Source organism: Vicia villosa, linkage group LG2, assembly GCF_029867415.1.
Source record: "Vicia villosa cultivar HV-30 ecotype Madison, WI linkage group LG2, Vvil1.0, whole genome shotgun sequence".
Taxonomy (NCBI): domain Eukaryota; kingdom Viridiplantae; phylum Streptophyta; class Magnoliopsida; order Fabales; family Fabaceae; genus Vicia; species Vicia villosa.
The window spans coordinates 12,657,393-12,683,809 of NC_081181.1; the positions used below are offsets into that span (position 1 = coordinate 12,657,393).

Here is a 26,417-nt window from a genome sequence, read left to right on the forward strand (position 1 = left end):
AATGAATCAATAATTTAAACTTCCAATGCATTGAATACAAGTATCTACTATCTACTATCTACTATCTATCATTTACTAATGAATTGGCCAAACATCCCAAAATACCCTTTCTTCAAAAATAATTTGCACTGCAATTTAGACAATTTACTCTACTATCTATCATTTACTAATGAATTGGCCAAACATCCCAAAATACCCTTTCTTCAAAAATAATTTGCACTGCAATTTAGACAATATGGTAATTAACAAAATCACTCTACAACTTTTCTACTTATCCAATCAGTATTCGACACTTGGCAGCTCAAACTCTTCTTTAATTCAAAATTACACTTCTCTTTCTCTTTTCCAAGCCCAAACCCTGCGTTTTCTCTTTCTCTCTCTTGGACGAACCTTTCCTTTCTCTTACCTGTGTCAAAACCTCTCATTTCACAATCTCTCATTCAACCGACCCTTTTCCTCATCTCTCTCATCTTTTTGTTTTCTAACCAAACGTTACCATTAGGTTATCGATGGCTTTTTCCTTCTACAAACCGGAACCACCGTGTTATAGGTAAACCTTTCTTTTAATGATGTTCTTAATGCGTTTTTATTTGTATTCAATAAGCTGCTTTCACTGTTAAGCTTTTATGATAAGTTATCTTTTGGCGAAAAGGCTGAGCAAGATGCAAGATCGATGCATTTAGAGTAACTCGGTTATTTATTTATTTATTTATTGTTTGCAATTTGAATGAGTTTGTTTTTGTTTGTGGTTGATGTCATTTTCTTATCATGAATCGTGGTTGATTTATCACTGTGTTTATTGTGTGGCCACGTTGGTATTGGGTTTTTTATGTGGGTGTGGAACTGCTGTCAAGGAGAAGAAAATTTGTTTTCAATCTTGCTTACAAAGTGTTCGATGAAATGCCTTCGTCGATTTCTTATTTTTTCTCTTCTGTTTGGATTTGATCGTGTCTTTACTGTGTTATTTTTTATTGAAGAGAACTGGCGGCATAGTCTATTTACAAAGAGAGATGCATTCTGGTAAATGATAAATTTTCATAATTCTTGACACAATTGAGCAAGTGGATGGGATAAACATTGTTGCGGCTGACCATGGGAGTGCAGAAGACCATATTTTGTTAAGGAGCGGGATGGAATTGATAAGCTAATACTCAAAGAATTGAATTGGTACATGTAATTGCCTATTATTAATGCATATGATATAAAGAACCATTTATATATTTAATGAGTCACATGCTGCTATTTTCCTTACTTTTGTTTGATTTTTTTCTCAGATTTATGCCTACAAGATAAAGATTGGAGATGAGTACGCAAAATGGTCGTCGACGGCAAGAGACCGAGATCCATCGATACTGAGAGAGTAGGGAAACACTGCACCTGATAAGTTTTATAGATTCTATATTATTTTCAAAAGATGCTATTCAAGCACATGAATAAACACATGAACCATCTTTTTTATTCTATCTATTTTTAAGTTTTCAAAATTTTAGAAAGTTTTAGATTGGTTTGATTTATATGCAAAATTTACTAAAATAAAAAAGTTCACTAAATAATTTGGATGAAATAAATTTGAATTAGATAAATGAAATATTAAAATATAAACTTTAAAACTCTTAATGAGTAATTATTTTTATGGGTCATGCTAACGAGTGCCCCAGGGGCACTGGTTAAGCATTCCAAATTAAGAAAATATTTTAGATTCAATGCATTGAATACACTTAATTTTCTTTAAAAAAAGTTAATCATTTATATTTTCAGTTCATTTAATACATATATTTTAGATAAAAACATATCTTTTTACTTTATTAAATAATGTTTAACTTACCTTTTTAATCTCTTAACCAGTGCCCCTGGGGCACTCGTTAGCATTACCCTATTTTTATTTATAATAATGATGAAAATTTAGAGCTTTTTCTATTTATAATGGTAATCAAATGAATCTGAAAAGTTGAATCTGTCAATTCTGTTAAGTTTTATAATGGTTTTATATTGTTTTTTTATTGATTTCAGTATATTGTTTTTTTACTGCTAAATTTAGTATTTTCTTTTTAATTGGCCAATGTCTTATAATATTTGAAAATGAGTTGACAATGTCAATGGTTTGTGAAACTTTGAGTTAGTTGCAGAGATAAAAGATTAATAAATGCTTTGGTTTATCTCATTATGCTGATCTTTTTATGATCACTAAGGTTGAGAAAACATACATTTTTCACAAATAATTGCTCATTGATTGCTCATTTGAATTTGTAGGACTATCCAGTAATTGCATATTAATTACACACTGATTCTTCATTTGAAGAACTAGATATCTGTTTAATTTCGAAAGTGGATCATCCCCAGTTTGTTTCACAATTTCGTCCAATATCATTGTGTAACACTAACTACAAGATAGTGAGCAAGATTATCGTTGGAAGACTGAAAAGCTGCATGGACAAGCTTATCTCTCCTTTCCAAACGGGGTTCGTGCCGGGTCGTTCTATCCATGAGAATATTATTATAACCAAAGAAGTTATGAATATCCTGCACAAGAGAAAAGGAAAGAAAGGAGATATCAAAGTACAAGGAGTTTGATCCATTGGATTGTTTACTATTGCTAATAGTATTTGTATACTCTTCGTTCTTTGACTAAATGCTCCCGATCTCTCTCTAATCACTTTTAAATTCAACCTTGCTTTTATTGATTTTTTTACTGTATTAGTTTAGTTTTGGTAATTAATAGTGTTTACATAAGAAATCTTAAGTACTAAATGGTTACTTCAATTCAAAATATTCAATTTTTTAGAAATATTTTATCATTAATGCCATTCCCATATTAGAACTTGCATTTTATTTTTTACTCCTTATTACACTCTGTTAATATAAAAGTTTTAATGAAAAATATATTATTTTTTGAAATATATTTTGTAATGTAATATAATTTTATGAAAAGTTTTAACTATTCTATAGTATTTGGGGAGGTGTGTAATAAGGATTTTGTAATGTAATGAAATTTACTAAAAAAAAAATTTGATAAATAATTTTGTATCTCTATCATTTGTCCTTTTCAATTTCAGTGGACAGATTCAATAAATGTAGATATTTTTCCATATTTTGATCAATTGCAAAATTTAAACATTAATTAAGACCATTATTATAAATCAGAGATACCGATTAATTGTTATTATTATAATTTATTTATGCATTTAAAATAATAATTAGAAATTCTGAATTCTAAAGAAAAAGATATATATCAATATATATCTTTTCCTACAAATTAGGCCTGATAAAATAATAATTTATTTGCAATTAAGAAAATAGAGACAAGAAGAGAAAAATTACAATCAAAATAAAGTAGAGAAATATAGAGAAAAAATTGTGTTTATTTAACTTACTAATATTTTGTTAAAATCATAATATAAATACCGGGCTTAATTTTGCTGCAATTTTATTATATTAATTTATAATTTATTATTTTTATCATGTATCAAATCATTCTTATTATTAATTTATTATTACCAGAAGTATTAAATTATCAATTTTTTAAAATTCGTAAAAAAATAAAATATTTTTTATTCAATTTAACAATATCATTCAGTGTTACGGGAATCAACTCAATTCAGACAAAAAATTTTACTACATATTTTTAACCCGTGCGGACGCACGAGTATTATTACTAAAATTCACTATTTTTACGGGTCACTATTACCATAGTTCATTTTTTTTATTTTAATTAATAAAATATTTTTTACATATTTATAGTTATTAATATTTATAGTTATTAGACATATTGGATTTATCATGTCGGTGATTTGCTACAAATTTATTTTTAAATATTTTTAATTATTAGTAATTTTATAATAATTATATATCAGCAATAACCAAGTCTTATCAAATGATCTAAGATATTACATAAAGCCACATCTTTTTGGAATGTTCACATGTGACTATACCTTTAATAATTTTTCTCAATTTTATTTACTCTTTAATCTATAGTGACTCATATCCCTTTCTTTTAATGGATAAAATTATAATTCAATCAATGACCCTATTCTGCTATTGTGTTCTTGACCTATTTTAAAACCTTTTTGTACATCATTATTTTAACTTAAAACTTCATTTTTATACTACTAATTCTTATTATTAAATTTTTTTTTAGATTGTTAATTTTTTTCATTTTATATATGCAATTTTATATATGCAATTTGGTTAAACTTCTTTACTTCACATTTTTTATATCATTTAAAAAATACTACACCATAAATAATGCATCCGGGCGACAGCACGGGTCTCTGACTAGTTTTCAATAAAAACATACCTTTTATTTCTTAGAAAAATCAATTATTTTAATTTTCAGTTCATTTAATACAAGTATTTAATAAACAAAATATATTATTTTAAACTCTTAACTAGTGCCCTTGGGGCACTCGTTAGCATTGCCCTTTATTAATAAAACCATTATCCTTCTCTCCTAAACGGTTTAGGCTAAACCAAACATATTTTTAATTAAAACTCTTCTCTTCCACTCCCCTCTCTTATTTTCAACCAAATACTTATCTCATTAAAAAAAATCCCTTTCCTCCCTCCTCTCCTCTTCCCTCTTTTAAAATTCCTCTCCTATTTGAACCAAACTCACCCTTACACAAAAGTTTCGTTCCTCCATAGTTTTCATTATTTCATTTTCGTGGAAGCACTGCACAACGTTGTAAGGAATCGAAGAAACTAACGTTATTGTTGTCGAAATTCTAAGGTTTTCTGTCTCATGGCATTTAAAATCAACAAGTTCAAACTCACTCACTCTTTCTTCTCCTCCAAACTCTGTTATTCTTCTTCTGCTGCTGAAACTGCAGATTCCATTGTCACCATCTTCACCACCAAAGGACCCTCCGCTCCTGAACTCACCAACTTCTCACCTTCACTAACCCCTCACCTTGTCGAATCCGTCCTCACGCGCCTCCGTAGCTGGCGCGTCGCCCATAACTTCTTCCATTGGGCTTCCAACCAACACCCTTATCACCACACTTCCTTCACCTTCAACGCCATCGCTTCTATCCTCTCCCGTTCCCAGAAAACCCAACCTCTCGTCGACCTCGCCAAACACCTCCCAAATTCCTCATGCTCGTTCACTCCCGGTGCTTTCTCTTTCTTCCTTCGCTGCCTCGGTAATCTTCGCTTGGCTCAAGAAGCCCACCACCTGTTTGATGAAATGTCGCTTAAGGGTCTTTGTGTTCCGGATCGTCTTTGCTACAATGCTTTGTTGGAGGTTATTTCGAAATGTGGGTCGCTTCATTTGATGGAGATGAGGTTGAATGAAATGAAGGATTTTGGTTGGGAGTTTGATAAGTACACACTCATGCCTATTCTTGTTACTTATTGTAATGCTGGTAGAGTTGATCAGGCTTTGAGTGTTTATAAGGAAATGGAGGAGAAAGGTTGGGCTGATGACCGCGTTTGTTCTATGATGGCGGTGTATTTTTCTAAATTGGGCAAGGTTGATAAGGCTTTTGAGATGGTGGAGAGAATGGGTGAACATGGAATGAAACTCACTGAGAAGACTATTTGTGTTTTGATTCATGGGTTTGTCAAGGAGTCTCGCGTTGAGAAGGCACTCCAGATGTTTGAAAAAATGCAACGGGAGAATGGTTTCAATCCTGATGTTTCCTTGTACAATGTTCTCATTGGAGGACTCTGCAAGATTGATGACAGTGACGGGGCTTTGAGTTTGCTTTCCGAGATGAAGGAATCTGGGGTGAAGCCGGATATTGGAATCTATACTAAATTGATATCATCTTTTTCGGATGATATAGGTATGCTTTCCAAGCTACTAAAAGAAATTCTGGAAGGGGAGGAAGATGAAAAAACTCTTGTTTTGATTTATAATGCCCTTTTAACTTGCTATGTGAATGATGGGTCGATGGATGAAGCTTATCGACTTATTCAAATGATGATTCATAGCAAATCTAGTACTGAGGATGATGATGCGTCCCGGATGTATGCTTTCTCCAAGGTCACCGAGAGGTTGGTTTCCCCCAATACCACTTCCTTTAGCATTGTGATCGATGGCTCACTGAAAAATGATCAGCTGGACCTTGCCCTTAGTCTCTTTAATGATATGCGGAAAATTGCAGGTAAACCGACTATTTCTATTTACAACAATCTGATTGATAGTCTCTGCAATTCCAATAGATTGGAGGAGAGCTATGAGCTCTTGAGAGAGATGAGGGAATTAGGGGTTGAACCAACTCATTTCACTTACAACTCCATTTATGGATGCATGTGTAAAAGAAAGGATGTCTCGGGAGCGTGCGATATGTTGAAGGAGATGGGTGCGCGTGGGCATGGACCATGGATAAAACATACCACCCTTCTTGTGAAAGAGCTATGTAATCACGGGAGGGTGATGGAAGCATGTGAGTTTCTTGATAACATGGTTCAGCAAGGCTTCCTTCCTGATATAGTTTCGTATTCTGCCGCAATTGCTGGCTTGGTCAACATTCAAGAAGTGGATGGTGCAATGAAAATATTCAGGGATTTGTGTTCTCGCGGCCACTGTCCGGATGTGGTTTGTTTTAACGTGTTGATAAGAGGGCTATGCAAAGCCGATAGATTAGCCGAGGCTGGAATTTTGTTCGATGAGCTTGTTGAGAGGGGTCTTTCTCCCTCAGTTGTTACCTACAATATGTTTATTGATTTGTGGTGCAAAAACGGTTCTGTTGATAAAGCTATGGCACTTCTATTCAGAATGTGTGAAGATGATAAGGAGCCTAATGTTATTACATACACAACTTTGGTGGACGGATTATGCAAAGCAGAAAGGCCTGATGACGCTCTCTTGCTCTGGAAGGAGATGGAAAAAAAAGGCTGCCCTCCAAATCGAATCTCTTTCATGGCACTTATTTATGGTCTTTGCAGATGCTGTAGGCCAACTGAAGCCCTTTGTTATTTGCGCGAGATGGAACAAAAAGAAATGAAACCGGACTCCTTCATTTATATTGCATTGCTAAGTGCGTATTTATCTGATCTGAATTTGACATCTGCGTTTGAGATTTTCAAAGAGATGGTTGACTTAGAACTTTTTCCGAACCCCCTTGATAAAAACTACCCCATTGCAGTAGATGCAATTCGAAAGTTTTGTAAGGATCACAGAACATCCTCAGCCATCCAAGTTCTAATAGAAGAGGGGAAGATTCCAACACACAGTGAACTGTTGGAAGTAAAAGATTGATCAAAGGAAGTCAACCATTTTTTGCTATTGCCAGGTTTGGCACAGAAACATATGTACAGAAAAACGCATCTGTCACACTCCGCTGATATTTTGGCTACAAAGAGAATGTGAGCTCTGGAATTAATCTAAGTTTTATGTTGGTTGTCAAGTTGGTGATTAGAAATAGTCAAAGGGGGGATAAGTGCTATGGATTGGCTTCAGCATATTAAAAAGGATCAGAAGAGAAGAGTGTGCTTTTCTTTATGCTCAGAAGAGTATGGCATATCTAAGAATAGTTGTATTACTTACTTTTCTTATATTATGGTGCCGTTTTTGTTCAAGGGATAAAAATAAATACAAATTATAGTTGAGATAGAAGAACACTTACAATAGTTGTGACATATATTTTCGTAGAAAAATGTATTTGGAAGTAAACAATTTTCATGTGTCATGTATGCCTTTTTTTCTTTGGGTTACGTATGTATATGCTGAAACTGGAACTTCCACTCGTTGACTTCTGCTTACTACCATTATAGTATGTTGAAATTTGGACGGAGTGGTGTGCCTATTCCCAAGTAATATCATTACTCGCCTGCTTGTGATAGCTTTAACTTGTGTTAAGTTAAACCTAAAGATAAGTTTTTTTATTGTTAAAATAATAAGATAGGGAGTTAGTTAAACTGACACGTGAAATGTTTAACTACAAAGGAAAAACAATCCGAAACAAAAACTTAAAAACAAATTAAGCAAAGACCATAAAACTAAAAAAAAAAAAAAAACACTCCTATGGAAGTGTCAAACTATAGAGTTACTGGTAACGAGAATTAGGCTAGACGTCGGACTGCCAATACCATAATCAACTGAACAGAAATCTTGAAACGTAGTCTCGGAAGCAGATGTGAACACTTGTGAACACTTGAGCCGCTATTGCTTAAGACACATGATAAGATTCTGAAGTCAGAAAGAAGATGAGTTCGCCACTGAAGAAGTGATGAGGCTCCATATCTAGCTTTGAGAATTCACACCCAAGAAGTGATGTCGGACTGCCAATACCATAATCAACTGAACAGAAATCTTGAAACGTAGTCTCGGAAGCAGATGTGAACACTTGTGAACACTTGAGCCGCTATTGCTTAAGACACATGATAAGATTCTGAAGTCAGAAAGAAGATGAGTTCGCCACTGAAGAAGTGATGAGGCTCCATATCTAGCTTTGAGAATTCACACCCAAGAAGTGATGAGGCTCCATATCTAGCTTTGATAATTCACACCCAAGACTACATACACCCGAGATCACCCTCCATCTCCACTAGGCCAAAAGAGACAAATTGACCATCAAAAGGTCTCTAACACCTAAACCCCCATTATTCTCAAGTTTACAAACACCACACCACCTAACCCATCAGATCGTTGAATCTTCCTTCACACCATCCTACAGAAACGTCCTTTGAAACCTAACTAATTTTTCCCACACTTTCACTAGTATTCTAAAAAAAGACAAAAAATAAAAATAACATTTAGAACAGAATGAAAGAGGATCATTATCCCCCAGGCTAACATATCTATGATTCCAAGAATTGAGCTTCTTCCTCAACCTTTAAACCTAGGGTTGGCTCCCATATGCATCCGAGGTACCTAAACGAGAGGGACTCAATTTAATAGTGAGAAAAATCCCCGGTTGACTCTAGATAAGTAAGATCCACATTAATCTCAATCAAACTACTTTTAGAAAAATTAACCTTAGACTTGAAGCAAGTTCAAAACTCCTCAGAATTGCTTTTATGGTCCATAAATTGTCAACTAAAGAATTTTATAAGATTATAGTATCATCGGCATACTAAAGGCGATAAACCTTCAAATTGGAGGGACTGACTCTAAAACTTGCAAAGAAACTCAACTCAATGGCCCTTATAATCAACCCAATAAGACCCTCAGCCACTAACAGAGGAAAAATGCTAAAGGATCTTCTTGTTTCAAACTGCTTTAAGTCTTAATCTATTGAGTTAGACAATCATTAACTAATACAACTAGATTACCATAAAAGACGCACACTCTCATCCAGAACTTCCACTTATTTTTAAAGTCAAATCTAATAAACATATAATCCAAAAAATTCCAAATAACTGGATCATAGACTTTCTCAAAATCGACTTAGAAAATAAGACATGCCTTTCTAAAATGCTTAGTCAAATCTAACACTCTCACTCACAAAACTTATATAAAGTTTGGTTGCACTCCCTCTAAACTCTTATCTCATTAATTTTTATCAATTATTTTTTTTGCTTTAGATATTTTTTTTCATCTCATTCATTCTTCTATCTTATTTTTAACCTCCATAAATGTTTTCTAAAACTAAAAAAAATAATTTAACCACGAATTTTAAATATCATAATTTACCATCTTTTTTATATTTAAAATCACTTAATTAATATTTTGTAAATAATACACCCGACGCTCCGCCGAAATCGAAAAAACCGAGCAAATCAAAAGTATACAAGAAAAATCATCTTATCTAGTTTTCCATTTATTGTGGAAGTATTTTGGTGGAGACAATCACTCGTATTGTGACAAAAAAATGTAAAATTATTTATTTATAATAATGACAAAAATAACTTTAAATAATTAATATCGTACCAAACTACAATGATTGGTAGGAGAAGCTAAATAAATAACAAATAAAAAATTAGTGTCAAAATTTTTTTTTTTTTTTATATACTTATCTATATAGGAAAACATAAATTTTGTCCCTATCCACCCACTGCCAACTTAACTTCCTCTTGATTCTTCAATTTCAAAACTCTCAAAAACGCTCTCTTCCGCTAAACAAAACTGGTCTCTCTCTCAATCTGATCTGCCCCACCACGCAACGCAGGTTACGCAGCTATCTTGAAAGTCAAGTAAGCATATCTCACTCGGAAAAGCCAACTTAACCAATCTAATCTTCATCACCACAACACAACACAACACTTTCTCATTAATAAATTAAAATTAAAAAGCAAAACCCACTTCAACACGCACTTCAAAAAACCTTCCAATAATCTTCACCCGTTACTATTATTCACATTCACAATTATAAATAAATTCAAAACCCTTAACCTTCACTTCACCACCAACCGCCATGCCACTCCACCATATTCCCTCGCCGTTCGGAGATCCGCCGCCGAATCTACCTTCATCGGACCTCCGTGAAACCGCCTACGAGATCCTCTTAGCGGCCTGCCGGAGCTCAGGTCCGAAGCCGTTGACATTCATTTCGCAGTCAGAGAAGGGAGTTAGGGATCCGGCTGATCCGGCTCCCGCGCCTTCGCTGCACCGCTCGCGGACTTCGATTGCGGCTAGTAAGGTGAAGAAGGCGTTGGGACTCAAAACGTCGTCGTTGAAGAGTAAGCGTCCGGTGACGACTGGGGAAGTTGTGAGACTGCAGATGAGAATCTCTGAACAGAGTGATAGTAGGATTCGAAGAGCGCTTCTCAGAATTGCTGCTGCACAGGTTTCGATTCTGTTCTTTCCTTTTCTTTTTCGTTTCATTTAGAAGCTTATTCAATTTCTGTTTGAATATCATTAAGTACTACTATAGTAAGTGAAGAATCATAAGTTGATTTTAATTGAAAAGCACTTATAAATGAACCAGAAGCTTTTGCTTTGTTGTGACTTGTGACTTATTTTCAAAATTTAAGTAGATATGAATGTGATTCAATTCATACATGAATATTGAATACAGTGAGTATTGAATTGAATCCGAGTAATCAGAAGTTCTATTGATTTTTAGTTAAGTACTTGAAACTTCTTGAGGTTTTTCAAATGATATTTCACACTATTCTAGAGCTGATATTGGACTTCCACTAGTTGACTTCTGCTTTTTTTCTTTGGACTGAAGCTCGTTGACTTCGGTTGACTACTACCGTGATATGTTGAAATTTGGATGGACCTTCTCATTAGTATTCCTACGGTGTGCCTCAGCTCATCGATTACATGTTATTAATGTTTAGAATAGATAGTCTGTATTTCACTTTCTTTTATTGTTTGTTTGTTGATTAGTAAGTTGGATAAATTTCTTATCGCTGGAAAAGGTTACACTTCATTCTGTTCCTTTATGATTGGGATTAAAAAAATTGGACCAAAATCTAAAATTTCAACTGGTTCATTTGTCTCCTTACATATGATTAATCACTAATGATAGCTTACTAGGTCTTTGTTCATGAAATTGAAATAGCTTGGAAGACGCATGGAGTTGGTTGTTCTTCCGTTAGAGCTTATACAACTGTTCAAGAATTCAGATTTTGCCAATCAACAAGAATATGAAGCTTGGTTGAGAAGAAATTTGAAGGTTCTTGAAGCTGGGCTTCTCTTGCATCCTCACCTTCCATTAGATAAGGCAGACACCTCTGCACAGAAACTACGGCGCATAATTGGTGGAGCCATTGAGAAACCTATAAATTTTACAAGTAGTGGTGAATCAATGCAAACCCTTCGAAGTGTTGTTATGTCTCTTTCTTGTAGATCATTTGATGGGTCTGTTCCCGAGATATGTCATTGGGCGGACGGGTTTCCAATGAACCTTTGGATCTACCAAACTCTTTTAGAAGCTTGTTTTGATGGTCACATTGAAACCTGTGTGATAGACGAGGTTGATGAGGTCTTAGAGCTCATTAAGAAGACCTGGCTTATTCTCGGAATCAATGAAACGCTACATAATATTTGTTTCACATGGGTCTTATTTCATAGATACGTCGTCACTCGTGAAGTAGAAAATGATCTGCTTTTTGCATCCTGTAATCTACTGGGGGAAGTTGAGAAAGATACTAAGGCCATGAAAGATCCTTCTTACTCAAAAATTTTGAGCTCCACATTGAATCTGATGTTGGGTTGGGCAGAGAAAAGGCTCATTGCCTACCATGATACTTTCCATAGTGGTAATATTGAATCCATGGAAAGCGTTGTATCTCTTGCTGCACTATCAGCAAAGATTCTGGCAGAAGATATCTCCAATGAGTATAATCGGAAGAAGAACCAAGCCGATGTAGCCTGCGCCAGAGTTGAAAATTATATTAGATCATCATTGCGTGCTGTTTTCATTCAGGCAAGTTCTATCACTCAAAGCTTCCTTTCAGATGGCACATACATATGATTATTTATGACATTTGTATACGGTATACTTTTCATACCATTTACCATAATAGTATAAAGTCGTTGTTTTGCTCTACTATGGTGCTAATTACCTAATTTTGATGCCACTCATATGGCTTAACTCTCTAATCTCTTTTAAGGCAGAAAGTGGAGAAAGTGGATCCCAAAAAGCATCCATCAAGAAAACAGAACAAACCTTTTCCAATTCTTTCTGTCCTCGCACGAGACATTACTGAACTGGCTTTTGAGGAGAAAGACATATTTAGTCCTAAACTAAAAAGATGGCATCCTCTTGCTGCTGGTGTTGCGGTTGCTACCCTTCATGTGTGTTATGGAAAGGAGTTGAAGAAATATGTTAAAGGTATCACCGAGTTGACACCAGATGCTATAGAAGTGTTGATGGCTGCTGACAAGTTGGAGAAAGAGCTGGTGCAGATAGCAGTGGAAGATTCTGTTGATAGTGAAGATGGTGGGAAATCCGTTATAATGGAGATCCAACCTTATGAGGCGGAAGCTATAATTGCTAATCTTGTTAAGTCATGGATAAATATCAGAGTGGATAGACTGGTGGAATTGGTTGACAGAATTATGCATCAAGAGGTATGTCTAATCTTGTTGCTCAAAATCTTACCAAGTTATATATATTTTTTAAATTAAACAAATCGTTTCTCTTTTTTTTTTCTTCCTGTATGATGATTTCAGATATTGTTAGATACTACCATTACTATGCTATTACTGCACAAGAACGTGGCAACTTTAAGATTTTAAAATAATTTAACTTCACCATCCTTTGCTACAGGCATGGAATCCACAGGAAAATAAAGAAGGCTTTGCTCCTTCTGCAGTTCAAGTTCTACGTTTCATAGATGACACTGTGGAAGCTTTCTTCATGTTGCCCATATCCATGCACGCAGCTTTACTTCCTGAATTGGTATCTGGTCTTGACAAATCTATCCAACAATACATTTTGAAAGCAAAATCCGGCTGCGGTAAATATTCCATGCATTAGTTAGCATTTGATTTACCAAATTGAGTTATTCAATCCTTGTGTGACTAGGTTTTTCCCTTATGTTCTGCAGGGAACCGTAATACATTCATCCCGACTTTGCCTGATTTGACCAGGTGTTCAACAAAAGGAAAACATCACGGTGTATTCCGTAAAAAAGAAAAGCCACAAATGACTCAGAGGAGGAAAACCCTTGTTAGAACCACGAGTGATGATAACTCTTTCGATGTGCCCCACCTGTATGTTCGCATTAATACTATGCAGCGTATTCGCATGGAATTAGGGGTTCTGGAAAAGAGGATAGTTGCCAATCTTAGCAGCTCTAATTCCTCCAACGAGGATGATATAGCAAACAGGGCGAGCTTCAAGCTTTCTGCAGTCGCTGCAGTGGAAGGTATCCGTCAACTCTGCGAGTGTATAGCTTACAAAGCTATTTTCCAAAATCTATGTCACGTTCTTTGGGATGGTCTATATGTTGGAGAAGTTTCATCAGCCAGGATTGAGCCTTTTCTTCAAGAGCTTGAGCAATACTTAGAGATCATATCATCAACGGTACATGATAAAGTTAGAACACGAGTAATTATTGAAGTAATGCGGGCTTCTTTCGATGGGTTCCTGTTGGTTTTGTTGGCTGGAGGTTCATCTCGTGCTTTCTCTTTGCAAGATTCTATTGTAATAGAGGAAGATTTCAAGCTTCTGAGTGACTTGTTCTGGTCAAATGGGGATGGCTTACCGGCCGAATTAATCGAAAAACATTCTGCAACCGTTCGAGGTGTACTCCCCTTATTTCACACGGATACACAAAGCATAATTCAGCAATTTATCCAAATTACTAAGGAAATGTATGGCTCTTCGACTAAATCACGACTTCCATTGCCTCCAAAAGCAGATCAATGGAGGCCAAGAGAACCCGACACACTTCTGCGAGTTTTATGTTACAGGAATGATGAAGCAGCAGCCAAGTTCCTTAAGAAGAATTACAACTTGCCTACAAAAGTCTAACAAATTGATAACTAACCCCTTCGATATTTCACACCTTGCCTGCCACCTTATATATATATGGTGCTTTAGGAAATTTCTTCTGCTCTGAAATTTCCTTTAGTGAAGCATGAAGCTCTTAATCAGTGTCAGTGGTTTGATTGACTTTAGGAAATATATGGTGCTTTATGTTCAATAATGCTTAACAGTATCTTTGTACAGATATGAGATGATTCTTTGCTTGCTAATTTGTTGGCTTGTTACTGTTTCCAGCTTGTGTCAAAAATGCAATGGTGTGATGATTTGGATGCAGAGAACATTATTTTTCTTATTTCCAACTAACTTGTTCAGTTATTTGTAAGGCACTGTAATTTATTTATTTTTTTTAAGGCGAGTCGAGTTTGGCCATATAAAACTAATTAAATTATTTATTTTGTGCAAGTTATATTTAGACACTATTTCCGTCCCTAATTATAGATTTATCACTGTCCTTTATTTATAAGGTTTTAAACATATTCGAAATATATTTAATTTTTTTCTGTAATCTAAAATAAATGTTCTTGTATTAACATTAAGCATCTCTCCCTTTTAGAATAATAAATAATTTTTTTTCTGTAATCTAAAATAAATGTTCTTGTATAAACATTAAGCATCTCTCCCTTTTAGAATAATAAATATATTTTATATTTTATTCAACTTTCTTAATCAGTGTGAGTCTTAAATTAAGGGACCATTGACAGTGGCTATTGATCACAAATCATTATTTGTATGTATTTCAAGATTTAAAAATGTTGGAAGTTTAATATTGTAAGTGTAATTTAAAAATGTTGGAAGTTTAATATTGTAAGTGTAAAAGAAAAAACTCATTTGTTCTATAACAAAAGGTGCGAGCTTGATAGTTTTCTCCATCCAAAGGTATTAGGCAATTCGGCAAGGTGATCCATTCTCTTCTTATTATTTTCTTTAGGTTAATGCATGTTATTGGAAGTTCTATGTAAGTGGAGAATCCTAGGTGTCTCGTCTCTTTCTTGCATGTTTTTTATTTCAGAGGTCATTATAGAGTTTGTATCAAGCATTGTCTAGATATTTTTTTCAAACCTCGAGGAAAAAGATTAGTGTTAAAAAAACTTGAGTTTATTTATTCGCCAACGCAAATCTCCAACTTCGGATGCAACATATAAGGTTTAGAGATGCGTCCAACTTGAAAAAGTATTTTGGAGCAAACATTACCCATGTTAGAAGCTCTAGAAACTAATTTTAACATATTACTTTCAAAATGGTCAAAATTGATTGAATGGTTGGGAACAAAAATGTTTGAATTAGGTCGGAAGAATTACACTTAATAAATGTGTGTTAAGTTCTATCCCTTATTTTCATTTGGAGTAGTATGCAAAAAATACGGTCTACTAAATAAAATTATTTGAGCAGCAACGGCTTAAATATGGCAGTTAAAAATTGTTGGAAATCAAAGAATGTGGGGATGAAGAGAAAAAGGAACCTTAAGGGCTTTCAAGATTGAATGAGAATCTCAAAACTGACAATGAAAAGAGGTTTTGATGATGACTGCGGATGGAAGGTGGTTCTGGTTTGATGACGCAAGGTGGAAGGTATCACTCTAACACCATGTTGAAAATTAGAAGGATAAGGAGATGAAGGTGAAAAGGAAGCTTGAGAGTTTAATGATTGGGACAAAAATCTCTTAGGGAACAATATGAAAAGATAATGAAAGGTGATACATTTGCTCTATTTAGAGCCTTATTGATCACAAACCAAGTGCAAGAAACTAGTTAATGATCCCTAACAAACTTAACATGCATCAAGATTCATTTATCCATTTCATCGGGAACAATAAATACCGTTAAATAATTCAGGATTTTCTAAATTTCAACCCTAAAAGAGAAATGCCAAGTGTATATCAACGAAATTTCTTAATCCTAAAAATGAGATCTTCCCAGTTCAGTCCGAAAACATGTAATTCCAAAAATTGTTTATCATTTGATACTCAAGAGATTGTAACTAACAATGCCTGCAAAATCTCTTCATGACCTTTCTATTAGCTGTATACATGTGTACATGAAGTGCATACTAATAAATATGCTTACCAACTAATAAATAAACGGAAAACTAAACTAAAAAGGGTTCCTTTTTAGTCCTTTCCTTTTTGAGACAGTTTTTGGGGTTGATTTCTGCAAAACATAAGACGAGAGACCAGTTATGTCTAGCTGAAGTTATTTCCTATCAAATATTAACAAGGAATCTAAGTCGATGAAAAGAATTATATACTTACAGATTTTGTTTTTTTAATCTTTCCCCGAATCCTGTTCTTTGGAGGTTTCAACTTGTATAACCGCACCATCCAATGGTGGGTTGTGAACACCTGAATGAATTTAAGTGACTTACATCAGAAAACCAAAACAAGATCTGAAAAGAATATTAGAAAGAATGATTGCTGCGATGAATATAACATCAAAATATGCCAGCATAGATAAACACTTGGTAAATTATCAGATATTGTAGAACAGATACCATGATTGGTTCAGTATGTGAATTCATCTTGCCACACACTAAGTATAAATTAATTTCAGTATCATAATATATTTTACACAGCTAGACAAAATTCATAATAATCTGACCTCTTCAAAATGCGTAAGTTTGAAATGTTTCTTTCCAATCTCTGTCCGCCTCACTCTGTCAAATGCTTTACCGTCTGTCTCCACAAATCTGTAGCAAACCAATGTAGAGGGTGGTTAAGCAGCCTAACAGTTGAAAACAGATCATTTTTCAAAGCCAATTTTACAATGAAACTGACCTGTAATATGAAAGCTTATACATGAGTGAGTTAAGCATTGTTGGTGTGGCCATAGAATCAATTCGATATTGGCCATCCCTCTTTTGAAGAAGTTGAAAACAAAGAAGGGTTAACACTACTAATAAGCTCAGCAATTAATGAAAGCAGCTAGAGTATCGTCTGTTTTACAAAATCATATATTAATGCCCAGATTAAACAGCCAAAATTTCAAGTATGACTTACCAAGTAATCAGGTTCCTTTATGTGAGGGAATACACCCCCTCCAATACGAACCATCCACAGGAACTTATTAATATCATCACTGGGATACCCCACCAATCCTAATAATAAGCACGGAGCAACAAATCAGAAGAGAATGACTTTGATAATCCGAATATGAAAAAAGAAGCTGACCTCCAAAGACAACAAGAACATATTTGACATCCAAAGAGTGGAAAATTTCCCAAGCAGCCTTTTCTGGAGAAGACATTGCAGTACCAACAGTAGCAATATGCGTGTTATTCCAGGTATTATTGTCAACAATAACAGTTCGGTTAGCCATTGCAGTTGTTTGATATCCGTAATCCCACCAAGAAGCCACCTACAAGAAATTTCGAGAAGTAAATTTAACTTTTGTTTTTCTTTTAATTGGAAGTGGAGGAGTAATCTTATGGAGGATAACAATTTAGAAACTTAAGCCATAAACTATCCATTTGACTTGAGTGATCGAATATATCATGGATTCAACATTAAACAATGTTAAATATTATTAAATACTAAAGGGTTGATAAGCCTACCTATGAAGATCTTCCCACGAGTTCATAAATTTTAATTATTCTGATAACTAGAACGCATCAAAGAGTGTAGTACTAGTGATTCAAATATAATGGTTGATAATTTCTACTCAACAACTAGCCACACACAAAAATGAGAAAGGAATCAAAATGTTAGTGGGACCAATTGTTTTTTTACAAGCTAGGGATAATGCCCCAAATTAATACAAAACATCAAGTAAGCCATCTCTAGTCTAATGGCATTTCACAATCCATGATATCAAACTATTGAAAATACAAAATAGTGAAATTTCATCATCTGCAGCCTCAATGGCAACTAGCTCAACCTACAGTGGCATCACCGATCACATCACATCACATTTTGTATATTTGAATGTACGTCGCAAAAAAAATGTTACATTTTAAGACATAAATTTCAAGATTAGAATCAACAAAATCATGCGGTCTTATGCAGATAGAAGATCATTAATCAGTATGTCGAACTTGACAGACAAGAGACACTGATAGTTCATTCCAAAGTGTCCCTCTTTAAAAACAGATTATAAAGTTCTTACAGAAGCAAATTCATATGTTTCAGCAGAAAAATATGGAAATGCCATGAAACTTACTTTATCATCTACTTCTGTGTTATGACTCAACCAAGCATAAGCCTCTCTAAAATCATCAAAAACATGAAGCCCGTCGTGTGAATGTGATGTTAGGACGATAGAAGGGGCTGAATAAGCTTCTGCTGCTGCCCATACACTGTGAACCTACAGGAGAGATCAAGATAATGAGGTCACTGTATCAAGAAAGATTTTTCTTATTGACATACACTGCAGCATGAGGATGCCTTGTTGACTGTTTTCAGAAAGACAATAACAAAATATCAATAAAGGATGACATTATAGACCTAACTGTGTACTAACCAGCATGGATTTAACAAACAACCAGGAATTTATCTAAAAGTAAAAGTAAATTGTGAAGTAATAATAAAGAAATACATTAAGTTAAATAAAAAGGAATAACTAAATATTAAATTCCTAGTGGGGAACAAAAACATATATTGAAAAGTAAAAGATAATTTGAAAATATTATTTTGGTTCAGAAACCTAGTTAACTTCAAAAGAATGATGGGATGATTTGGAAATTACCACATAGAAGGCACCCAGCAATATAAGTAAGACAATAGCAATGATGGATGTTTCCAGAGGTAAAACCGAAAGCCTTTTCTTAATTTGTGACTTGCTAGGAGGCTTTTCCACAGGTTCCTTTTCCTTCCTCTTGCTCTTCTTTGAGGTCCGTTCCTTAGGTGTGTCCTCAGCTTTATCAGTCTTCACAGTATCATCCGGCACAACACTTTCAGAACTGGCACCTCCAGCCTTGATAATCAAAGCACAATTTGAACAAGGATAGCTCATTGAGTGACTAAAAGGAAGCAATGTCAAATCTGATGACAATTAAAGAACAAATGCTTACATCAACATGAGAATCGACTGAGAGACTGGGTAGCTGAAATTTAATTGATCTAGTGAAAACATCAAAAGCTTGAGAAAGAGCAATCCCAGACAAGATGCAAGCCGCTGGAGCAAGCACAAGCATCAGGCGAACCTGATATTTGATGATATTGGGTATTCAATAAAATGAAATAAAAATGTTTTAAGTTGAAATACTGAAGTCCCATTAATCCCATACCATGACACCAGAAAAATACACTGATGTAACAATATAAAGTATCACAAAAGAGCTAGCATCAGATAGAGGCGAAAAGCAAGCCTGCAGCAGTAAGAACCAGCATGACTAAGTTAAGAGCTTCTCAGAATACTATGAGAAAATCAAACAAAAGACTTTTTCAGAAAGAGAACTCACGATAATGCCAGCTGGAACCAGAAACGCCAAGACATTGATGTCCATAAAGTAAGAAGGCCAAGTTGGTGGCTGATGCTCACTAACACTAGCAATGATTGGTATGTACTTGCTTGCATAAGTACTGAAACACGACAAACAAGTATTTAGCATTGGAGGCAACTAATACTGAGAAAATATTTTGCAAAATGACATATATTGACAAATATGAAGACACTTGTTTTAGCTATCTTAGTAATTTTGTAGTTACTATGAAATTGAAAGACCAATAAGCACCTCAAACAGAAAATGGTATTTTAGGTGACAAATGTGACTAATTTACTAGAAAGTGTTTCATTTAAAAGGTTTAATATTAAAAAGGTCAAACACGGTACTGACGGATCTAATAGACTTAAACTTCTTCCACTCCATCCCATTGTTGGGCTTGAAGCTACCATTGCAATAAGTACTGCTACCATTGCAAAACATACTGCCCTGCAACATAAACAAGAAAAGGACAAAAATTAGTTTCACTTCCCATCGGTGGTGTTTTGAATAGTTAATAAGCCAAACAAATGGACACTCACAGGCCACCAGAAACAACTAATGCCACGGCTACTTTGAACATTTTTGGTGACAGTATTCCTTTGATATAGTATACAAGAGCCACCACATGGATGAGAATGAAAACCTGCACAAGAATAATTAAGAAAAAAAATTATTGTATACAAAGAGAAGGACAAAACCCAACAAATGAATTGATAAATACTTCATAATTTAGGTCACACGTATAATAATTAGATAATTAGCTTTAAAAACTTGCATGAGATGTGTATAAGTTATGAACAACAAAGTTAACAAATGGATGTAATTTAAGAAACAATCGAGCCTTTTTCCACTAGGTGAAATAAGCTATTTTACAGTTTTTTTGCACAGAAAATAATATCAGCTTAATTTGATCAAAATATATTGTATCCATTCACCACTACTAAAAAAAAACTCCATCTCTCTTGCTTCACAAATTCACTTTGAAAGTTCAACTTCCATCCTTCTGTAGTATCTAGTATCTACAACCAGTTTAAGTTTTCACCCACCAAGTATGGATTCTTCTATTAGTCAAAAACAAATACTTTTTAATTAGTGCAAGATCATCTGGAGTCTGTCAAATTAAGACTTACGAATATTGTTCAAATATGATAGGTTTTATATCCCCAAAAAAGTAAGTACTTAAAGGAGATGTAAAGCATAGTATTTTGGTAAGTTGACAGAATGGTGCTTTTAAAGCTCAAAACAAAGCTTTACAAACACCCCAAAACCAACAATTTGGCACCAACAAGAGCGCAGATTTAAGTCTTTAAATGCGATGAAAAAATTAAGGGGGTACGTAGTACAATAAAAGATATGAGCCCAAAATTGTTTGGAGTTGATCATTCATCATATGGAGGACTTCCAGATCAACAAAAGTAGAGAAGAAGGGAAAGGAAAATTCTAAAAGAGGTTATTAAGTGTTGGAATTTCCATCTTAATTGCGGTCCGCCCCTAGTCTCTCTTTTATTGTGGCACTTTGGCTTGCCTTCATTGCAGCCCCTAAGACCTTCATTGTGTTGGGTTTGAAGGGGTGAATTTAGTCCCTCATTACTTAGTGATATGTCTTGTGTTGTGTTTATAAGTAGGGGCAATCCTCACCCTACAAGCCGATTTTGTAGGGATGAGTCAAGTCCAATCCAAATTTTGAGATAAGTAGGGGCAATCCTCACTCTACAAGCCGGTTTTTTAGGGATGAGTTAAGCTCAACCAAAATTTTGAGATGGTATCAGAGCCTATCCTAGACCGATTGTTGGATTTCCCGCATCGTCCATGCTTCGGACTCATTGAGGCCCAAGCGTGCGGGGGCGTGTTGGAATTTCCGCTTTAATTGCGGTCCTCCCCAAGTCGCCATAATTGTGGCACTTTGGCTTGCCTTCATTGCAGCCCCCAACATCTTCATTATGTTGGGTTTGAAAGGGTGAATTTAGTCTCACATTGCTTAGAGATATGGTATGCGTTGTATTTATAAGTGGGGGCAATCCTCACCCTACAAGCCGGTTTTGTAGGAATGAATTAGGCCCACCCAAATTCTGAGATTAAGAAATCACACGAATTGGGTAATTAAAACAGAATGATATCATTTGATCAATGTGACCATCTCAACACTGCGGAAAAAACATTGGTTGTTGTAAAAGAAATTTTAACAGTTAACTGTGTCAGAAAAGTGATTTTATCACTATCTCGACAAAGCTATCAGCTCTTTCAAGGTTATAGCTGATTTTAGGAATTTGGACTCACACCACGATTGCTTAAACTCTTAAGTATGCCAGATTAGCATAACACTTTCTCCCACTAGAAGCAAAAGAAAATTAAGAATATTCATGTAATTAAGCATTCACAAAATAGGTAGTTGTTAATAATGTTAGAATAAAACTCTTTCATGGTTCAGATGGATGACCAAAAGAGTCACTTTTCTATGAGCCTAGCCAAGTTCAACTTCATCCAAAGACTAAAGAAAACTCACCAGAAATGATGCAAAGTGCTCGGATGTCATTACAGCATTAAATCCCACAACAGGTACCAGTGAGGCCAACAGTGTGCCCAATATAACCTGAGTTAGTAAAATCATAATGTGAGCCAAAAACAAGATAAGATGAACCAGAGATAGTTTTAAACTATAAAATCCATATCCAGTCAAAGAACAACTCTGGGTCGTAATTGTATATAACAAAGCAATAAAGTCTCACATCAAATGAGATATGGCGTGAACATATGTTTATATCTGGGAACAATCTTCACCTTACAGACAAATTTTATAAGGTTGAGTTAAGCTCAACCACATTTCTATGATGGTATCTATCCAACATTTATTGGGCCACCTAGATTTCCACTATAGGGCAACCCACCATTTATATCCACACACTAATAAGCCCAATAGTGTTGAGTTGAAACTTGAATGACGGGGTGCGTTAAGAGTCTCATATCAAATGAGATATGGTGTGAACATATGTTTATAAATGGGAGCAATCTTCACCTTACAAGTCGATATTGTAAGGTTGAGTTAGGTCCAACCACATATCTATGAAGTAGTCAATATTTAACCCAAAATGAATGACTCGTTCTCTAATTTAGTAATTTAGTAAAACATAGATCACACTAAATTCTGCATCAGCCTATTAGTTAAACCTCACTCTGGAACAATTTACTAACTTGTTAGACATTACCAAAACTCCCTCAATTCAATTACAATTTACTAACTTGTTAGACATTACCAAAACTCCCTCAATTTAATTACAATTTACGGTATCAAGCACAAGTAAAAGCATCATATATTTCTACTCTGCACTTGAATAAGGGAAAACGTCTAAAACCTTGTTACAGAAACAAAATACTTACAAAAGGTGCATATGCAATATAAAGTCGAGAAGAATAGCGGCCAGTTACAATGCATAATAGTGCATGCATTGGAATAAGGTTAATGATAAAAGTGTATCCTCCCCATGAGCAAACCTGCGTGACAAGAAACAGATAACATAAATAAAAAAGGCAAAGTCAACATAACAAGATAGAAATGTCATAAAACCTTACCATGTAGAAGTATGCTATTGAGTTCAAAGTGGCATAAAAGAGTGACCCTGTGTTCAGCGTCTACATGACATGTAAATATGAAGTCAGAAACTTAATGGAGAGAGAATATTGAAAAGCTCAAGTGATTTCTATCCACAACAACATACATAACAAGCAGTTAATACAGAATATTCAAACCAAACTATTGGACAAATGTAATAACCCATTACCCATTGCCTGTACTAAGGAAAATGTTGTTGTCCGAAAAACTATATCATAAAAGTTGCAACAATGAATATGATCAGTTGATGAATGTATGTGGGATGTGCAATGTGCAGTTATTTTCAAAACTATTTTCTTTGTTCCACCCATTTATTACTAAGCATTCTGTTTTTCATGCTCAACTTCAAAATACTTTTTCTGTTCTACAGTCTACATAAAATTGTTGTTCTGTTAATTCTATAGAGATTTGCAAGAAACCAATGTCGTTATGTAATGGCATTCATTAGGAAGTAAAGGTGTTATCTTTCACCTTAATATAGAGATAGAAAGTGAAGATCAAGGCAAATATAGCAACAGCTTCATTATCATAGCTTCCTGCCACAGATCGAGATATATATGATGGGACCTGCATAAGATTTAGAATCAATTACAAGTGAGGGGAGTAAGGAGTCAGCGACCAAAACATTACAGAAGAGAGTAACAACTGCCAACTGTCATAATAGATTAAAAAATTCAGCATACATAGTTGTTTATAATCAGACTTCATTACAACCATCAATGAAATGTTTATAATCAGTGGGAAAATAGAACAAATAAGTCACATTTTTTAGAAATTCACCATAGCCAAAAAAAGTGCTGCTGTCAAGCCAGCTCCGGAACCCTTAACCTCCTACAAAAAGGAATCGGCTGCATCAAATTACAAAACACACAAAATAGCAAAACTATATACTATACGTGATTTTAGCATCGACAAACCTTTGTTAATAGATAAGTTGCCCACGAGGCAAAGGCTGAGAATATAGGTGCAGTAAATACACAAACAGTTTCAACCGAGAGAGGTATGTTCAAGGAATTCAATACCCTGACACCAAGAGGAAATGGTCCAAAAATATAAATTATCATAAGTAAACTTCAACAGAATTGCTTGAATGAACATTAAATATCAGTATTTAGACGATAGAAAATCACAGCATACGAAGGCCAACGACTCCTCCCGTGATTTTCAAATACTTACCACCACAAAGTGCCTGCTGTCAAGGTCAAACCAGGATAGACAGTCCCACCAATGACACGGCCAAGGGGATACCTTGAAACAGAAAGATAACATAAAGATTAGCTCCAGAAACATTTTATCAGCATCCTGATTCAGTAAACTCATAGAATATATAGAAGAATATATCTTTCAATCCCAACGCTGGTTACTTACCAAGTTCGGTCATCAAACCAGTTCCAGAAATCATATATCCCATTCTTTGACAAAAACTGAACAAAACAAATATGTATGTATCTTTAGTGACTCTTTATTGGATTGAGAAAAACAAAGTACAGTTGAACAAATATTGCATAGAATGATGAAAATTTCCAGCTGTCATGAGAACCTTAGTCTTTAAAAGCAATAACAGGTGCAGAATAGTTTCATTCCAAATAATGCTCACCTGAGTGACTCTGTAGTTGAAATAAGGATCAAATTCATGAATAACGCTCTCGTACTTTATAACCTGTATATAACACAACGCATAAAAAATGATGGACTGAGAGAATAACTCAGCAACAAGTAGATATAAATAAACTACTACTATGACCGAGAAATTAGAAAAAGAACAATATGATTTCAAAATATTATTAAGATACACATGATTTCAAAACAAACCGAACGACATTTTGAATTAGATTATAGTCAATTCTCATAAATGCCTAAAGTATATCACCACTTTTACATAATAACAAAGTGACATAGATGCAATCATGATGGACTAGAACGGAGCGGAGTGGAGTGGAACATGATGGAATGGAGTGGAGCGGAGCGGAATGGTATTTAGTTTCATTCCATTGTTTGTATATATTTTATAATTTGACGGAGCGGAATAGAATATTTTAGTTCATTCCATTGCATACACCCCAAATTGGGTGGAATGAAAATTGAAGGATATGATGGAATAGGATGGAATGGATTCCATCATATTCCATTCCACTCCATCCATTATTTATAAATCCAAACAATGGAATCTGATTAAATACCACTCCACTCCATTTCATTCCATCACATTCCATCAATCCAAACATACCCCTAATTATAATAGAATTAACCAGAATTTTTTTTTTTAAATAGACATATTCCTATTCCAATATAATAGAGTTTACACAGAAATTCTATTTCTGTTTCAAGTGCATGTAAATTTGAAATGATATCACATATCATGAAATTCATCTCATCATACTTTACATTTCTTTATTTCAGTCTAAACATCACTTACACACTACTAGAGTCAACATTTTCAAATCACATCTTATAGAGAAAAAAATATATAAACAGTTATGGCAATGATAATGAGATTCTACTGTCGTTTTGCAAAATTACAAAAATAACTATCAACTGTGAGTTGTTCACTGATATGTAAACGACGAAACGTTTCAATTGATCCGTTATCCGTGGAGTTGAATTGAGAAGCAGAAAATCGCAATGGAAACAAGGTGCAGGTAACCAGATCTGGAAAGTATACGAAATGGAGAAATGCTTACGGAGAAGAGACGGATCGAGAAAGCGAGAACGCCGATCAGGATCAGGATGAAGAAGACGAGAACGTTACCGAAGGCGTGGCGGAGCGAGGATTGAGCATCGGTGGCCGCCATTGACGGCCAATTGAGCTCGGAAGAGAGATAGAGAGAGTGAGTCTGTTTCTGAGATTGACTGGGGTTTATGGTAGAGAAGTCGTTGTGGATGGAGAAACAGAGTGGGTTGTATCAGATTGCGAATGGAAAAAATTGCAACAGTAGTGAGAGAAAGACGATAATGGGTCTGTGTTTTGTGATTGATGACTAAAATGTCCTTTCTATTTCTTACGTGGCAAAACTATTTTGCATTTTTTGTTAATATTGATGTAGTCAAATTATGTGATTGGCTGT

The 26,417-nt window shown here is 34.8% G+C and overlaps 3 protein-coding genes and 1 long non-coding RNA gene across 4 annotated transcripts; 3 read left to right on the forward strand and 1 right to left on the reverse strand.

Moving 5' to 3' along the window:
- The first annotated feature begins 332 nt into the window (after positions 1-332).
- On the forward strand, positions 333-2,666 carry LOC131645908 (uncharacterized). Its single transcript, XR_009297226.1, has 4 exons — positions 333-550; positions 978-1,167; positions 1,275-1,360; positions 2,251-2,666. It is a non-coding gene; the product is annotated as an uncharacterized LOC131645908 (long non-coding RNA).
- A 1,839-nt stretch (positions 2,667-4,505) lies between these two features.
- LOC131649222 (putative pentatricopeptide repeat-containing protein At5g08310, mitochondrial) lies at positions 4,506-7,654 on the forward strand. The gene has a single exon (XM_058918979.1). It carries the CDS (start codon positions 4,739-4,741, stop codon positions 7,199-7,201), a length of 2,463 nt encoding a protein of 820 aa, XP_058774962.1. The 5' UTR covers positions 4,506-4,738; the 3' UTR covers positions 7,202-7,654.
- Positions 7,655-9,937: 2,283 nt separating this feature from the next.
- LOC131649224 (protein unc-13 homolog) lies at positions 9,938-14,722 on the forward strand. Its single transcript, XM_058918981.1, has 5 exons — positions 9,938-10,670; positions 11,394-12,264; positions 12,456-12,907; positions 13,107-13,296; positions 13,387-14,722. The coding sequence occupies exons 1-5, from the start codon at positions 10,299-10,301 to the stop codon at positions 14,313-14,315; spliced, it is 2,814 nt and encodes a 937-aa protein (XP_058774964.1). The 5' UTR covers positions 9,938-10,298; the 3' UTR covers positions 14,316-14,722.
- Positions 14,723-16,206: 1,484 nt separating this feature from the next.
- LOC131649223 (dolichyl-diphosphooligosaccharide--protein glycosyltransferase subunit STT3A) lies at positions 16,207-26,270 on the reverse strand. Its single transcript, XM_058918980.1, has 23 exons — positions 26,034-26,270; positions 24,950-25,012; positions 24,721-24,776; positions 24,529-24,600; positions 24,270-24,375; positions 24,133-24,183; positions 23,824-23,919; positions 23,313-23,372; positions 23,121-23,234; positions 22,249-22,335; positions 20,285-20,388; positions 20,097-20,192; positions 19,722-19,842; positions 19,548-19,628; positions 19,332-19,463; positions 19,007-19,234; positions 18,482-18,625; positions 17,494-17,680; positions 17,323-17,420; positions 17,101-17,180; positions 16,925-17,012; positions 16,579-16,668; positions 16,207-16,477 (listed from the first exon to the last, which is right to left on the reverse strand). Exons 1-23 carry the CDS (start codon positions 26,142-26,144, stop codon positions 16,421-16,423), a joined length of 2,322 nt encoding a protein of 773 aa, XP_058774963.1. The 5' UTR covers positions 26,145-26,270; the 3' UTR covers positions 16,207-16,420.
- Between the last annotated feature and the right edge of the window lie 147 nt (positions 26,271-26,417).